This window comes from Sesamum indicum, linkage group LG15 (assembly GCF_000512975.1).
Source record: "Sesamum indicum cultivar Zhongzhi No. 13 linkage group LG15, S_indicum_v1.0, whole genome shotgun sequence".
Classification (NCBI taxonomy): domain Eukaryota; kingdom Viridiplantae; phylum Streptophyta; class Magnoliopsida; order Lamiales; family Pedaliaceae; genus Sesamum; species Sesamum indicum.
The window spans coordinates 5,309,703-5,325,872 of record NC_026159.1 but is presented as its reverse complement, the minus strand read 5'-3'; the positions used below and the strand labels follow the sequence as shown (position 1 = coordinate 5,325,872).

The 16,170-nt window shown below is 36.1% G+C and overlaps 3 protein-coding genes across 3 annotated transcripts in view; 1 reads left to right on the top strand and 2 right to left on the bottom strand.

Annotated features, from left to right (window-relative positions):
- Positions 22 to 5,546, bottom strand: LOC105177952 (ultraviolet-B receptor UVR8). Its single transcript, XM_011101264.2, has 11 exons — positions 5,254 to 5,546; positions 5,020 to 5,164; positions 4,738 to 4,848; positions 4,583 to 4,643; positions 4,236 to 4,354; positions 3,801 to 3,886; positions 3,451 to 3,652; positions 2,870 to 2,923; positions 1,792 to 1,902; positions 1,214 to 1,270; positions 22 to 477 (listed from the first exon to the last, which is right to left on the bottom strand). Exons 1-11 carry the CDS (start codon positions 5,280 to 5,282, stop codon positions 268 to 270), a joined length of 1,185 nt encoding a protein of 394 aa, XP_011099566.1. The 5' UTR covers positions 5,283 to 5,546; the 3' UTR covers positions 22 to 267.
- On the bottom strand, positions 8,999 to 11,614 carry LOC105177950 (14-3-3-like protein). Its single transcript, XM_011101263.2, has 5 exons — positions 11,462 to 11,614; positions 10,075 to 10,587; positions 9,869 to 9,991; positions 9,488 to 9,604; positions 8,999 to 9,315 (listed from the first exon to the last, which is right to left on the bottom strand). The coding sequence occupies exons 2-5, from the start codon at positions 10,558 to 10,560 to the stop codon at positions 9,259 to 9,261; spliced, it is 783 nt and encodes a 260-aa protein (XP_011099565.1). The 5' UTR covers positions 10,561 to 10,587; positions 11,462 to 11,614; the 3' UTR covers positions 8,999 to 9,258.
- Positions 13,685 to 16,170, top strand: part of LOC105177949 (uncharacterized protein DDB_G0275933) — a 4,002-nt gene continuing 1,516 nt past the window's right edge. Inside the window, exons 1-2 of the mRNA XM_011101262.2 lie at positions 13,685 to 13,885; positions 15,695 to 15,842. Of these exons, the coding sequence (XP_011099564.1) occupies positions 13,831 to 13,885; positions 15,695 to 15,842 (203 nt within the window). The 5' untranslated portion in view covers positions 13,685 to 13,830. The remainder of the gene's footprint in view (positions 13,886 to 15,694; positions 15,843 to 16,170) is intronic.

The window sequence follows — 16,170 nt, the reverse complement described above, 5'->3', positions numbered from 1 at the left end:
GCCAGCCTTTCAGACATAGAGGAGCAGCAAATGCCATATTTAATCTACTTTAATATTTTAACATCCAGTTCACAGATAGTAATACGCTAAGTTACAAGAGCATCAAATGCCTGCAAGACACATGCCCGAAACTTACTTCATAATGTAACATTACCCAAATCTTACCTTGGTGCATATTTTTCTCACCTCAGTGCTATTTCCTTTCTTTACCCAGAGTTGCAATTGCAGAAAGCAGAACTATTAGGATCCTTGTAGATCTACAAAGCTTCAGTGCAGCTGCTCGGGTTCATGATCACGCCATTCTACAATTGCCAATGTATGGCGACCTCCACAAGCAACAAGTTTTGCGCACCATCGGCCTTCAGCATTGGCCCCGTTCAAATCCTTGGGTGGTGGAATGTTTATGGGTACTTCTGCTGGATGACCAGTAGTCACCTTTCTTCCATATCCCAAACGTCCGTGATCTCCCCGCCCGAACTGCCATTAACAGGAAAAACAGTAAATGTGTAAATATTTAGAGAACTGGAGAAACATGAAAATCTGTGGGCAATATCTTCAGTAATTCATTGGAGGAAAAAGAAAATTTTGATCTTTCCACAATTCCTCAAAAGAGTTTCAAAATTACTAGGACAATAAAAAACATAACATACAAATGAATTTCATTAGAACGGGAGGTGTCATAAAATTGGTAAAAACTGGAAACCTACTATCGTGCTTACTGTTGGAAGATTGATTGATGGTTTCTGGAGTGTACGCTTCTGCTTCATTCATTAAACGCTAAGATGGAAACTAACCAACATAAGGCCCAAACCCCCAGAATACTTGCTAGCTAGACAATTTCAGTCCCCCTCAAGCCAGTAATTTATTGCCCTTGAGGATCATAAGGGAGGTGAATAGTCCAAAGAAGTAAAAAGGAATAGAATTTAGCTTAGGAAACAATTAAACAAGATAGGCTCTTTAATCATTTCTTCATTTTAGATGGACAACTCTAACCTGTCTATCTTAGACACAAGGTTAATGATAGATAACATCCATTCATGCTTCTATGAATAATAGTTTCACTTGGTTTTATAATGTAAATGCCAATGGTCGATAGAGTGATTTAGGAAGAATGTAATGCATTTCTTTAAATAATATATATGATTAGCAAAGACCCGTATTTTCTTATAGTTTAATTTTATGGGATCAACTGAAAGAATGTGAAAGCACACACCGAATACATGCGGCCATCTCGTGTTAATGCAACAGAGTGAGTGCCTCCACAAGAAACCTGCATAAGAACAAGAACCAACTATTACTGGATTTCTCTAAGAAGCACATAGAAGTTTAAAAAATACATGTTCTGTCAGATTTCCAGAAACCCCTAATTGCCCATCACATCAAAATTGTGAAAAAGGAAAATGGAAACAGAGAGCACGAAAGAAAACAAATGGAGCAATAGCAAAATCATTCAGATAAACAGTGATCGTTAAATCATTTCAGAAGAATTTTCAGCTACTAAAAGTAAGTAATGTTGCAATGCTTCAGCGATATAGTAACTGGAAACATGTGGAAGAAATTTCCACTTTTTTTCATAGCACATTGAAAGATAGCAAAATCCAGAACTTTGTTGATTCACATGAAAAACTCTTGAGAGGTGGGACGCATATTGAGAGAAAGTGGAGTTCGTGTCAATTTGATTTCCCAATATTAATCAACTCAAACATGCTACACCAATGAAATATGATAAAAGGTTTATCAGATGGTCATTAATTAAAGGATACTTCTGTAAGGATAAGGAAATAAGGGGACCTGAACAATGTCCTCGCCTACAAGAAGTTGAACCCTTTGAGGAACCATTTTGCTGCTCTTGTCATCTCCGAAACCAAGCCTCCCATGTTCCCCTCTGCCCCAGCCATACACCTAACATAAGAAACCAGTACAACTCACATTTAACATCAATGCCATCCAAGGTCTATTAGCATGGGTTCTAAAATATTCATAAAAGACGTCTTCTGGGGATACAGACTCTAATATGAGACACCAATGGAACAAGCAAGAAAAGAGTATCATAATAGTTCGAGAAACAATATAAACTGAAACTGAAGGGGACATGACCCAGTCGTCACACCAAAGGTAGAGGTGTGGCCTTCCATATCCCTAAGATTTTCTACTTTCTTGTCCTTCCATTTCATAAATGGAAGAGAAAAGACAATATACCAGAAGGGAGGAAAGGGGCATCTACAGGAAAGTGCTTGACCTATTGGAGATTGCACAAATTAAACTCCACCAAATATAACCGAAGCAGTTCAAGCTCCACCAACATGAGTACTCAAAAATTCAACAATGACATAATCAAGGCTCTACTTGTCCCCAGCTGATAATATTTTCCGCCAAATTTTTCTGTAAATTATTGTATCCCATAACTTCCACTGTTCATTCTTGGGGTTTATTTGATGCCATCAAAACTGTTTCACTGGGAAGCAAGTGGTGGGATTGAGGAGGCAATAACGTCACAGTTCGCACATAAATGTGTGATGATGTATCTAGTAAATAGTTTGGAATTTAGATTACAATATTTCCAGAATTTAGATATCCAAAACAGCGAAAAGCTCAAGCAACTGTAAAATCTGGTGAAACTCACAGAGGCCTCAGAGAAAATTCTCAGATATCATATCAAGTAAACAGATTAGCTGAAATGTTTGAAATGAAGGTGATGTAAACATCTCAGCCACCAACCCAACATTATGCAACAGACAAGGGACAAAATAGCCAGTATTTGGCTTTGGAACTCATCAAGAACATGGTAACTACTGTTCTGTAATGAAAAAGCATAACTTTATATTCACTTGAGAAATGCAGAGTAAAAGAATAGAAACTTATAAAACACCTCTCCATCATCCGTCAATGCAGTTGAGTGCCATCCTCCTGCAGCAATATCAACCTGCACATTGATGCAGAGCCTTTTATTTCAAGGTTGAAGAAAACAAATAAAATTTCTTCTTTTATTTTCGAGGAAATTCAAAAAATTATCTGCAGATCATTCACTTTGGTCGTTAAATGCTTCATCAACTTGTTGAACCATGACAAGTAAATCACTTTCCTCTCTTGTTAGAGGAGCTCAATTGCGATTTTTGCCATCTATCATCGTTCATGCATTTATTCTTGGTATTACATCTCCGATAGTATTAAGATGCCTTTCAGTTACATTTCTTTACAATAGAACTTCTTCATTCTTATCTTTTCTTGGTCACTTCCACCATAGTAGTTCAGGCTTAACATTATGAGAGATAGATGCCTATCAAAAGTTTTACAAATGTTATCCAACCAAAATAAATAAAGGATTAATACTGGACAGAGATAGATGGAATTCATATTTTGTTGGCAGCAGATGATTAATATGGTCACAAAACGCCATCAGAAAAGAAAAACAAGGCTTCGAGAGGATATGTCAAGAAGGGCAATACAAACCAAGTTAAGATCAGAGAGTCCCTGGACGGCAATAGGTTGTGATCTAGGCTGGGTATCACCAGTTCCAAGCTGGCCGTACTCATTATTGCCCCATGCCATTAAAGTTCCATCATCAAGAAGGGCCAGGTTGTGAAAAGCTCCGACTGCAATCACCTTTACGCTATCTAGACCTTGTACTCGAACTGGGGTGGATATTTGTTTTCTACAATGAAATAAGCAAATGTGTACAATATCTAAGCAACAGGTTCTAGACAAAGACTGATTGATCATGAAGCAAGGATGATTTAACGAAGGGAGAAGAAAGCTCAAAACAAAAACAATGTCCCAGACTTCAGTTCACAGGAACATACATGTCTCCGGGAGGCCATGGTTGACCCCATGTCCATACATGTCCTTCCCGTGTTAGAACTACTGAATGAGTACCACCAGCAGCCACCTATAGCATGAGAGAGTTAGATATGTTAAAAGTGAATCTAAAAGTTGGCAAGCCGCTGCTTGATATTAGTGCATATGCATTACAAAATCAAAAGGGCCAGAGAAACTTATGGAATGATGCTCCTTCCTGGTCAATAAGGAGCTCTAATCCCTAATGCTATGAAGTCAATAGAAGGATCAAGAACTCCCTATAGAAAAGATCATTAAAGACAAGACAACCTGTTCATGTTCCAGCCCTAAACTTTTTATCAAATTTATAAAACCCAACCCCGGAGTTGAAGATGCATAAATACTTTTTCTCATTTAATACTAATAATAAAAACACCCTTATATAAGTTGTGTCGAATCACCTGACGAACTGAAAGTTTCGGCACACATCTCTGTGGAATGACAATATCTCTTCTAACAGGTCTGCCTGTATCATCTTTACGCTCAGGTTCTTCACCACACTGCCCATACTCATTACCACCTGCACTACCATAACCTCATCCTTCAGAAATATAATAACCCCCTTACACCATCATGTTGAATTTTGAACCACATTGTACCGAAACGACCAAAGTCAAGTCCAAGATTTCCATTAATCATTTAGAAGGTGCAGTGAGATTAACATTCTATTTCATAGAGTACTTTATTTTTCTAATTTGTTTTCCTCCCCAAACAAAGTTAAATAGATTTGCAAACAAAGTAGACGTACCCCACGCGTAAGCTCGGCCTTGATCATCAACTGCCAAGCAATGCCAACCACCAATGGCAGCCTGAGATAGAAAACCAAACTGTTAAACATGGCAACAACAGTGCTCATTCTCTTATCTTCTACTGTAGTCCAAAGTTCAAAATTAACATAAATACCTGGACAATTTTGACACTGGAAAGAGCCTTAACTTGACTGGGAACATTTTCAGTTTTGGTTTCCGGTGGGTGCCCAAGTGTCCCTCTTTGGTTCCACCCCCAAGTGAACAGCTAAATTTCACAGAAACATAATCAAATACAACGAAACCCCCCAAAACTCAACAAAATAAGAACAACAACACAGTAATAATAATTACTCAAAACCCATCAAATATATGAGCGAGAAGCATAGAAAATAGTAAGAAAAATACAGAAAAAGGTCAAAAAGGCTCGAAAAAAAACCTTTCCGTTTTCACAAATGGCAAGGGAATTGCGGCTGCCAGCAACGACAGAGCAGACCTTCTCGGAGCGAAGGGCAGTGACGGTGCAAACCCATTCTTTCTCCTCGTTAGTCCCGATTCCTAACTGCCCGTCTTCTCCCGAACCCCTGAAAAACAGTGAAGCAAACAGTAATGACAGAATAAAAACAGAGAACTGCAGTGTGTGTGATGAGTGTGCGGGAGCGGCGAACCGGACCATGCAATAACGGCGGTTTTGGAGGCCATAACAGTAAAGGAATGACGCTGCCACTCTGCTGCTAGTGCAAGTTTATACTTATTCACTCACTAAAAACGTGGAGATATATACACATGTACTAGTGTTTGATAGGTGGAGATAAAGATGGGATTTTTTTCCTTAGTTTAGGCAGTGGTATCAAAGTTGAAGCAATAGTGCGAATCTGATTCGAAAATGCATCACACGCCTGTGTATACTGCTAGTTCTTGGAGCATTAGGTATTAATCAAGCGCAGAGTGTTTTCTTCTTTATAGTTCTGGACTGGGCTTTGGAAGCCTTTGAGTGCCAATTAGTTGATATACATTTACATCAGTTTAAAACCAACATTCATTCGTACTTTAGTGGCTACAGAAGTCTCATAAGTTTGAAATTACTCTACAGAAGGGAGTCTTTATTATGTAATTTATTGTATATATTTTTTAAAAAGTAAACCAAAAAAAAAGTTGTAAATTTTGAATTAAATTATCATTGAGTATCTAATGTGGTGAATTTCTGGTGTTCCCTTTTTTTTCTCTAGAACATTTATTAAATGGATTTGAGCCCACGTCATCTTTTTGTGTAATTCGAGAATAACCTAATTTGAGTTGATTGGTGATATTTTAATTTATAATTAATTAAATTATTTTATTTTTTATGTTTTACTTATATGCATATTGTAAAAATAATTTAGGTGTACTAGCACGTCCTTTTTTCTTTGTACATGAATTACCAACTAGGTATGGGGATAGAACAAGCAGTCGAACTGAGTTTTCGCATGGTGCTAGTTTCTTTTCCGCTGGAGCTCATTGTGGATGTCGATATTCTCTTATGTGTGTTGGTTGTTTGCATCAAATTGAGTTTTTTCTGACTATTGTCCGATGTAGATTCGTTGTGAGGAAGGATCATGAAGTTCATATGCAAGGTTTCTTAAGGAACATTTCTTTCCTTGCCGTGTGTTTTTAAGGTAGGATTGTTCAGGTGTTAAGTGTCGATTTGTACAAAAACTGATTTTGCGTATAAAGTTTGTGGGTTTTGGTGATTGTTGAAAATAAAATCCAAGGAAATGTTTTGTAAAACAAGAATCACAATTTAAATCAAATCAAATTTTACAATTTCGTAAAATTAAATAGTTCGCAAAGCAATAAATAGTTTGGAACAAAATATAATTAGATACGTTGCTTACATAAATGAAAATGCAAACTTATTAGATAAGTATTGTATTATAATAATTCTTGTTTAACCGAATCACAAATTTAAAATCTGTTTGCCTTTAAAGAACTAAATGTCCCATTCCAAGTTGTGCACTAGGTACAACGTCACTTCTAGTCTTCTACTAAGATAAGATGCTACTTGAATTTCAACTTCTGCACTTTGCTGAAACTCACGTCAAACAACACTCAATCGTTAGAATACTCAAGCAAAACCAGAATTGAAAGATAGGGAGAGAGAGCTTTTGTTGTGATGTTGTGTTTATGTTTGCATGTTTTGAAGGTAAGAAATTAGCTCTATATAAGGCTCAAGGACGCCGCAACATTAAACAACAGTAATGTTGTGACTAGTAACTGCCAGAAATATTTGTAACATTTCTGTGATTACAAATGTGTAATCAAGAGCGATCGGATATTTCGGCAATCCCATTCGAAGTAGGACTTTTACTTTACTAGCAATTTACAATGCCTTCCAGAATTACAGAGGATAAACTCTAGATACAAAGTACAGTCTAAATTTAAGTGCTCAGATATACCCTACAACTTGTTAATATCACATTAAACCTTCTTCATGGGATCTCAATTTAGAAGGTTGGGTTGCTATCATAAATACATCGCTATTGAATTTTCAGTCTGATTCCCAATCTGATTTTTGCACTACTGACAAATCAAGTCCTTTCGTCAAAAGACCAGCCACATTGTTTGTTTTTCCCACAAAATCAATAGAGATTACTCTGTCTGACACCACTCCTTTATAGACTTAAATCTAACTTAGATGTATCTTTTGGTTGAACTGACGACTCATTATTTTTGTAATTGTAGTTTGACTATCATATGCACTGCAATAGGCGGAAGATGTTGGTTTACATTGGAAAGTTGTACCAACAACTCATACAAACTCTGCCTCTATCCTTGTCGTGTCCAAGACATACAACTCGTTACCAAAGTAGACCGCGTTACCAAAGCATGTCATGTCCAGGAGACAATGCCCCACCTAAGTTAAATATATATCATGTACACCCATTGCTATTCGAGTTTTGAACTATCTAGCTAGTATCACTATATCCCTCATAAACAGTAGGGACCTGTCATAATATATGGCTAGTGATGTTGTGCCATTAAGTACCTAAGTATCCTATTCAAAACTCCTCAATGGGTTATATCAAGGCAACTAGTGTATTTTTTAGACAAAACCGATACATATGGTGTCTAATCATTTGCTAAATACTGCAAACTCCCAATGATTGCAAATACCTTACTTGAGAAACCAATACACCACTTTCATTTTTGAAAAGAGCCTCCGAAGGATCATAAGGCTTCTTTGCAATTCTACTAGCAAAATTTCTCAATAATCTTCTCAACATAATGAGATTAGGAAATTGCTATACCATCAGTTGACCGAATCACTTGATGCAAGAATTACATTTGCCTCATACATAGCCTTCATCTCGAACTAGTCTTTCAAGAATGACTTGATTTCGATTATTAGCTCTAAGTTAGACCCTAATAACAAAATGTCATTTACATACAGGCATAGAATTGACAATTATCTACTTTGACTTTACAATAAATACACTTGTCACTCTTATTAACACTAAAGCTAAACGACAGAATAGTTTTATCAAACTTCTAATGCCATTATTTGAGAGCTTGTTCTAATCCATAAAGTGACTTAAGATATTTACAAACTTTTCTCTGGTTCCATGAATTACAAATCCCTCATATTGATCCATGTGTATTTCCTCCTTGACTTCATCATATAAAAACATAATTTTAACATTAATTTGATAAATTGAAAGTTATACACCGAAGGAAGTGTAATAATTATCCGAATAGTAGTCAATCAAACTACTAAAAAAAAAAGTATGGAAATAATATATTTCCATGTCCCATTAAAAACTACGGAATCCATCTCATTTTTATCAGTACCTTCAAACTCTATACATGGATATCACTTCAAACAAGTCGAAACTTGAGCTCAATATAAAAATTTCTTTTTCCAAAGAAATTCCTATGTGTGACATATTTTGATTCTTACGGCCTCAACTCCATATATTATTAACAAAGTTCATCTACATCCCTCATTTTTTCAATGGCCCAAAAACACATGCAATCCAATAATCTATAGATTAACCTTATAATTAAGGTCCACCTTATTAGATTAATTTATATTTCGAATTAATATTTTACAATGCTAATTTATATCCAGGCGGATCTTGGAAAGTATCATATGACTCTTACAATTTGATGTGTCATATAAAATCATCTCCTCTAATGGGGAAAATAAGATAAAAACAATTTATTAGAAATGGTAAGAGTATAATTTTGAATATAACATGAAGCCATAGTGATGACTATTCAGTGTGACAAGTCCATTTAACACTCTTCAGTATTGCCGCTATTCCACTATTCGACTTTTCAAGGCATAATCCAATTTTTTGGGCAAATACTAGAGAAAATCCACAATAACGAGTTGGAAGTATTACCGATTGTAATATAGGTAAGCGAGGATACTCCGATTGCTCAATTAGCTAACATGTATTACTTGATGCAATCACCAGCTCTGGTAGCAACAAAAGCGAACATAACAACAATATGAAAATTCTTACATTGACTCTCGTGAACAGAAACAGTATCACCATCCATGTCTAAAACGAGTAAATTGGTCAAACTGCAAGAACCACAAATACCCCGGCATCATCTCCACCAAATCTTGCTCCAACAGACTTCTATACTAAAACAACAAAACGAAAGAGTAAACTGCTAGAGTACAAATGCATCACTGTTGTCCTTCGCCAGATTTGGCAGTTTCCTTGATCTCATCGCCAGCATCATCCTAAAACCAAAACAAAACCGACAATCATTTACAATAATAAAGTGAAATGGCATGTGTACCATGGGTCTGTAAAAAGCTTTGTCAAAATAAAAAGATAGGATAGAACAGCAACTAGATGCAAATGACGTGTTGATTATTTTTGTTAGAAGTGGTGAGAAAATTTCATATATACCGCTATGTCAGAGGTCCAAAGAGTTAAATTGTCTCGGAGAAGTTGCATGATCAATGTGCTGTCCTTGTATGATTCCTCACCCAATGTATCAAGCTCAGCGATGGCTTCATCAAAAGCCTGAAAAAGTCCGCCCGTTTCGATAAGTGAGGAGGTTTACAAAGATAAAAGCGAACGGTAAGATGACCATTAACCAAAACAATTGAACACCATGCAATCTAAGACTATCTGATATAAAGCAATCTCAAACTATGCCTGCCAACTAGCGTTTCCACTTAAAGCTCTAGTCATAGGCAGTCATTTTTTCCTGCAGACTGCAAGTCGATAGAAGTTCTTTTGAGCAAGCAAACGACTATAAGCGCCAAGAGATTTTTCCTAATATACCTGCTTCGCAAGGTTGCAAGCACGATCAGGAGAGTTAAGGATTTCATAATAGAAAACTGAGAAGTTAAGTGCGAGTCCCAGCCTAATTGGGTGAGTGGGAGCCAACTCAGCCAGTGCAATATCCTGCACAGCAACGACAAATTCATGAGATGCCATTAAAAATACATTCTATTACAACAAAGCCAGCAACTTATATTGTTACTCACCTGCGCAGACTTGTAAGCTAGCAAAGTGCTCTCTGCAGCTTCCTTCCTCTCAGCCCCAGTCTTAAACTCAGCTAAATACCTATGATAGTCGCCCTTCATTTTCAAATAGAACACCTTCGATTCAGCAGAAGCGGCGGAAGGAATGAGATGGGTCTCAAGAAGTTTCAAAATCCCATCACAGATCTTGCTGAGCTCAGCCTCAATCTTACTCCGGTATTCCTTAATAGTGTTCACGTGATCCTCATTTCCACGGCTCTCTTCCTTCTGCTCGATTGAAGAGATGATCCTCCATGAAGCCCTCCTAGCACCAATCACATTCTTGTATGCCACAGAGAGAAGGTTCCTTTCCTCGACTGTCAGCTCATCAGTGTCCACGGCCTTCACAACCTTCTCCATGAATTCAACCATCTCCTCATACCTCTCAGCCTGTTCGGCCAACTTGGCCATGTACACATTTTCCTCGCATGAAGAGTCAGCTGGCGACATACTTTTATGTGATTACTAGAATTTAACCTGTGAAAATTCCATGAAAACCTTATTCAGTAAACAACAATCATAGTATTTGTGAGTGCGTGCAGAATGCGTATTATTTGATTAGTCAACAGTTTATCAACTGTGGAACACTTCAAGTCAAACATCACATAATATGTTCAATACTCCTTTGAGAAACAAACTTCCAGCCCACAAAAAACTCAAGCACTATCAGTTGAAAGTACAATCAGCCTAAGCTTCAATTTATTTCAGAATAACATTCGACAGAAACAAGAGTTGAAACTATAACCTCAAACAAGAAAAAGAAACCGATCAGAATAAACCCACAATGTGCTATCAAAATCCCAGATACATCAACTAAATAGAAAAAGACAATCATCAAAGTATGTCCCTCCATCCCCATTCCATTACTTCGTTCCTGTTTCCACCACATCAATTTTCAAAGAATAACATAAACAAATCATAACCGCATAACAAAAGCAAGAGTTATAAATTCAACCATAAACAGAAGCACAAATTCTTTGCACTCTTTAACTTTAACCCTCTTTTCCTCTAAAATAATTTCGAATCCACGAACAAGAACACGATTCCTAAACAAACAAAACGGCAAAAATAGCAACCAACCAGAAAAACAAATTACCGAAGATCTAGCCCGAGTAAACTCCCTCAGATCTACGATTCAGATCCACAAAACAATTAACAATAATACTAACAACCAACCCCCCCCCCCCCCAAAAAAAAAAAAAATCAAAACCCAAAAACCTCAAACTGTACCCCCCCCCCCCCAAAAAAAAAAAAAAATCTCAGTACCTAAACATCCAATACTGACTCCAAACCCAGAATAGAAATCTAGCTAAAAAATGGGAATCAAATCCGAAAAATCGAGGAAAATTACCTCCTTAGCTATAGAAATTTGACAGAGAAATGAATCTTCCCTTGGAAATGGGTCTCCTGCCTGCGGAGTGAGAAGCGAGGTGTTTAAATAATAGGAGTGGGAGAAAGGGGGGGTGCCGGCCAATGAGGATGGGACAGTTGGTGGGTTGTGGCGGAGTCTGCTAATTTAGGGAAATTACACGCTGGCGCTGACTCGTCAAACTCCTTTCTTGTCATTGTGCGCTGCGCGATCATGAGGCGTGGGACTGCCACTGCCACCGCCCCTCGCGGGCATTACAAATTCGTCCAACTCACGGGAAAATTTTAGTCTCAATTTAATTCACTAGCTTTATATTTTTTTTTAAAAAAAATAGTAATTAAATCAACACGATAGAACTTGATCCGACTCAAAATATGTGACTTCGATCAACGATTTTGATCTCGCTATGTAATCTTTTTAAATTTGTGAATCCTGAGGAATAAACACGTATGTCAAGTTAGTCGGAATCGTCTAACGAAAACTGTCTGATGCTCAAATTAATTTTTGATCGAGGTAGAAATATGCGATCAGAAGTTAAATAGTCATAGCAGTAAATGTCAGCTACCTCAAGTGAATTAGTCCACGTATTTTTATTTGGGCTTCTCCTAACTTTGATTATGTGGTGTATAATCCTTTTCAGATTTCGGTCAGTCCACAAGACGAGTCCTGGCGACACGACCCACAAATTTTATACGCGAATCCTGACGAAATATTTATTTTGCCCGTAATGAAAAGTCTTTTTATCTTTTAACATATAAACCCCCATCAGTAATATAATAATTATAATATTGGATGTCACGAGCATCAATTTAATTAAAAAAGGCTCAAATTTTGTTGAATTTATTTTGATAAGATAAGGCATGATAAAAATGCCGACTTTGATTTGAAAAAAGTATTTACCTTTTCTAAGTAAAAAATGTCAATAAAGTCAAATATCAATGGTCATGCCTTTTTAAGGTAAAAACAAAAAGGAAACCAACCAAAAGCCTCGTTGGCAAAATAAAGAAATTTTGACCCTATGCGACATGTTGAACATATCTCTGCAGGCAGGTACCTAATCAACACGAATGAGTAAGTAGGGAGTTTGTATCGGTCACTTTGGATAATTAGACATTCCCTTGAAATCGGCTTCATGCCCAATTGGTGGAAGTTATCCCTTGTTCAGATGACAATAGTTCACGACATTCGGGTACGTTGGAAACATGATTATCTAAGTAAAAAATTCTCTCCAATCTATAAAACAGCGCCACCTATATTAGTTGAAAAATAAAAATCAGACTAGTCGATATTTTTTTCGAGATTGATTGGTAGAAACTTGTTTGACCACGATTTAACAAACTAAAATTGAACTTAACTTTTTGATTGACAACTCTTCAAGCTTGAATTGAGCTTGATTTAATTATAAAAATAATAATAAAAATAAAATTTAAAAATATTAAATTACTCGTGTTTGACTTACATGCGGTTTAATTATAACTTATTCAAACTCAATTTTTAATTATCAAATCAAACTCAAACACAATCTTTTAAACTCGATAAAATTTCAAATAAACTCGAACAGTTACGCGTTTGACTCCACCAGTTTACAATCTAGCCAGGTTTGTAAGTTTAGGGGTAAGACACACTTTAAGGCGTATTAGTTCTACAAAAAATCAGTCACTCTATAAACATATCATATGCACTTTCTCTCTAAGTTAATAAACTCGTTCTTCAATTGTTTTCATATTTAATTTTGAATTAAAATTATTATTGACTTAAGTATTAGAGTAACAAATTTTATGTTTGATTCATGAAATTCATTAATGTTAAAGATAACATTTCAAATCGAGTGATTTTATAAACTATCAAATTGTATTGGGATGGAATGATTTTAACTTAAATACATATGATAAGAATTTTAATTATTTTTATATTAAAAATATTTGAAATTCATTACAGTACTTTAAAACATGATTCAAAATAGAAGTGAGATAAATTAAAATCATATATGTGTAATAGAATTGTCCAAACAAATTAAGAAATTGATGTGTATAGAGTGTATACATTTGTATACTAATTATAACAATCATAAAATTGGAAATATATTTATTTTGATATAGTTTTTATAATAATTCAAATTATCTATAGAAGAATAATTGTAAGGAAATGATTGGAAGAAAGTGTGTTTTAACCCTAGGCATTTATATGCAGTTGTATTCATAACTCTTGATTGTTGACTACTCGCGTTTAGTTTCGAACGCTTTTGGTTGAAGGAAATGGGGGAAAAACGGTGATGAGAGAACTGTTCAACGGGAGCTAAAACAGGCGCACTTTGTTTAGCAGTTGGAGTTTGGGAGTGTGAATTTGGCGATATGGGTTACGTACAAGAAGCCAGGGAAAATCACGTAAAGAAGAAGGTTGAGGAAGGTATTTTGTAATTTTTAATTGAATCCAAACGCTCAAAAATCCCCCTTAAACCCTATTTTCCTGTTTCCTCTGCTGGAATATTACCTTATGTTGATGGATGCTTTGCTGAATGCACGATCACGCTTTTCATTTGCAGCTATGAAGGGATTTTTTGGATTATTTGTCCTTTTTCTTTTACTGAGAACTATTTTCGTTCCCATACTTACATCTTGTATTCCAGCAAAATATGCGTGGAGAGCAAATAATTTGTAAGTTTTTGATTGGAGGAAAATGTGACGCATTTTACTTAGAGTTAATTGATTTCAACCAAATCCATATTACTGTAAATTTTTTGTTCCTTTTTTGATATATTACGATATTTTTGGATGTATTAGTGGGAGTGAGAATTTTACTGGAATTTCTCTGGTTATTTTGGAGTACGAGACTCTAAATTTAGTTGGCAATATACATGTGGAGTTGGCAATGGTGGATTGAAATGATGACTTTCCTACTGTAGAAAGCTCGAAGCGCACTGCATGATTTGTTGATTCAAGAACATATTTGGATTTCAAGTGTGGCAATGAGCTTTTCAAATGTTTAGGAGGCTGTAATTCCAGTGTTTAGACGACGCTTCTTCTGAGAGTTGATGTGTCTTCTAGCATCATTATTAAACTGGCTTACCTGGAAGTTGTAATCTGGCCTGACCTAATTGGGAGGTGGGGCAAGACTTTATAAGCTAGAATTCTCTAGACCTAGAGGGAGACACAAGCAGAAAATTAGATAACACCCTCTTCCCCTTAATATTTTTGGGATATTGTATTTACCATACATGCAAAATCAAATTTAAGTATTTCGCGATTTATCCTATCCTGTACCAATGAAGAAGACTTATTTTTCTTTGTAAACTGTATCTTTTTGTTTGAATCTCTGTTTCCCCTTTGTCACCCTCTTGAACATTTATAAGAAAAAGACTTGCTTCCCTACCTTCACTAAAATATATGATTCTTAGGTTCTCTCATTCCAATGTTTTGTCAGTTTTTCTCCTTTAAATTTCTGCATCTTTCTTCATCTTATTATTGCTTCCCTACCTTCACTAAAATATATGAGCTTAGGTTCTCTCATTCCAATGCTTCGTCAGTTTTTCTCCTTTAAATTTCTGTGTCTTTCTTCATCTTATTATTTTCTTCTTATCTGAACAAAGGTTTCTACCGTTTCTTCTGGTGTGGAGAATCATATAAGGATGTCTAGGTTACCTTAGGATACCGATCTTTGTGAATAAACTTGCACTGACATGGCCAACTCTGTTTTTGCTAAAATTTTGCTCCTATTCTCTTTTGGCTCGCTGATGCAGTTTATGCTAGAATAGTGGCGAACCTCAGAAATTTTGATAGTCCGTGCCTTTCTGGTTCTGAATTATATAGTGCTGTAAATTAGAATCTGGTCTTGGGTATGGTGATTTGTATATAAAGTGCTGCAGCATGCTTCTTGTGCAGTAATCCTAGGCTATACTAAGCTGTGTTGATGCACTACTGTATGTTTCTTTTGCAAATGATGAATTAACTGGTCATGGTATTAGAAAGCACTTGAGTATACCTAGATCACTTGTTTGAATCCTCTGGTCTTTCTGCTGATATTTTGTGCATTTGTATGTAAAATACATCTTGTGGATTTGTCAGTTGAATCACTGTCTGAAGTTTCTTGCGTTTATCCTCTCTCAAGGTCATTTCCAACAATATCTTCATGTGGTATCACAGAAATTTGAGTAATTATGCATTCTGGAACTTTGAGTTTATTACTTAGATGCAAATAATTATTCAACAAAAACCTCAGCTTTGCGCAGTAAAATGAAGCAGAAGGCACTAAAAGAATGCGATCGCTACACAGCCAAATATGCTGAATGTGCTGCAGGCAGAACGCTATCTGTTGTTTGGAAATGTCGCACACAAGCTAAGGAATTGAATGCATGCCTCCACCAATAGTGAGTTTGATATATTTCCTTTCTTTCCATGTCTCTTAAGATTTTATGACCTTGACGGTAGGACTGTACATTCTTCTCTTTCTTTTTTGTTATTTTTCTGGGAGGCCGGGGGTTTAGATTTGCCAGATGCTCATAGAGTTGGCTTGCAGAAAATGTGTTGTTTTCTACAGTTATTTGAAATTTCTGATAGAATTTTTTTTCTAATGCTTTTCTTGTTTCATTCCAAAGTTTGAGCATATTACTTTTACAATTTTAGAAGCTCAACGACAGGCATGTATGGTATCCGTTGGTTTTTTTTTTTTTTTTTTTGGGGGGGGGGGGGGTGGTT

Bases quoted from the DNA above. Each gene is read 5' to 3' on its own strand.
- LOC105177952 (XM_011101264.2), bottom strand. From the start codon at position 5,282: ATGGCCTCCAAAACCGCCGTTATTGCATG. The intron at 3,653-3,800 runs GTATGTTCCTGT...ATTTCATTGTAG, and splicing joins CCATGGCCTCCCGGAGACAT to AAAACAAATATCCACCCCAG. The intron at 1,271-1,791 runs GTCCCCTTATTT...GTTCTTATGCAG, and splicing joins TAGGCGAGGACATTGTTCAG to GTTTCTTGTGGAGGCACTCA.
- LOC105177950 (XM_011101263.2), bottom strand. From the start codon at position 10,560: ATGTCGCCAGCTGACTCTTCATGCGAGGAAAATGTGTACATGGCCAAG. The intron at 9,992-10,074 runs GTGAGTAACAAT...GTTGCTGTGCAG, and splicing joins TAGCTTACAAGTCTGCGCAG to GATATTGCACTGGCTGAGTT. The intron at 9,605-9,868 runs GTATATTAGGAA...GGACTTTTTCAG, and splicing joins CTTGCAACCTTGCGAAGCAG to GCTTTTGATGAAGCCATCGC.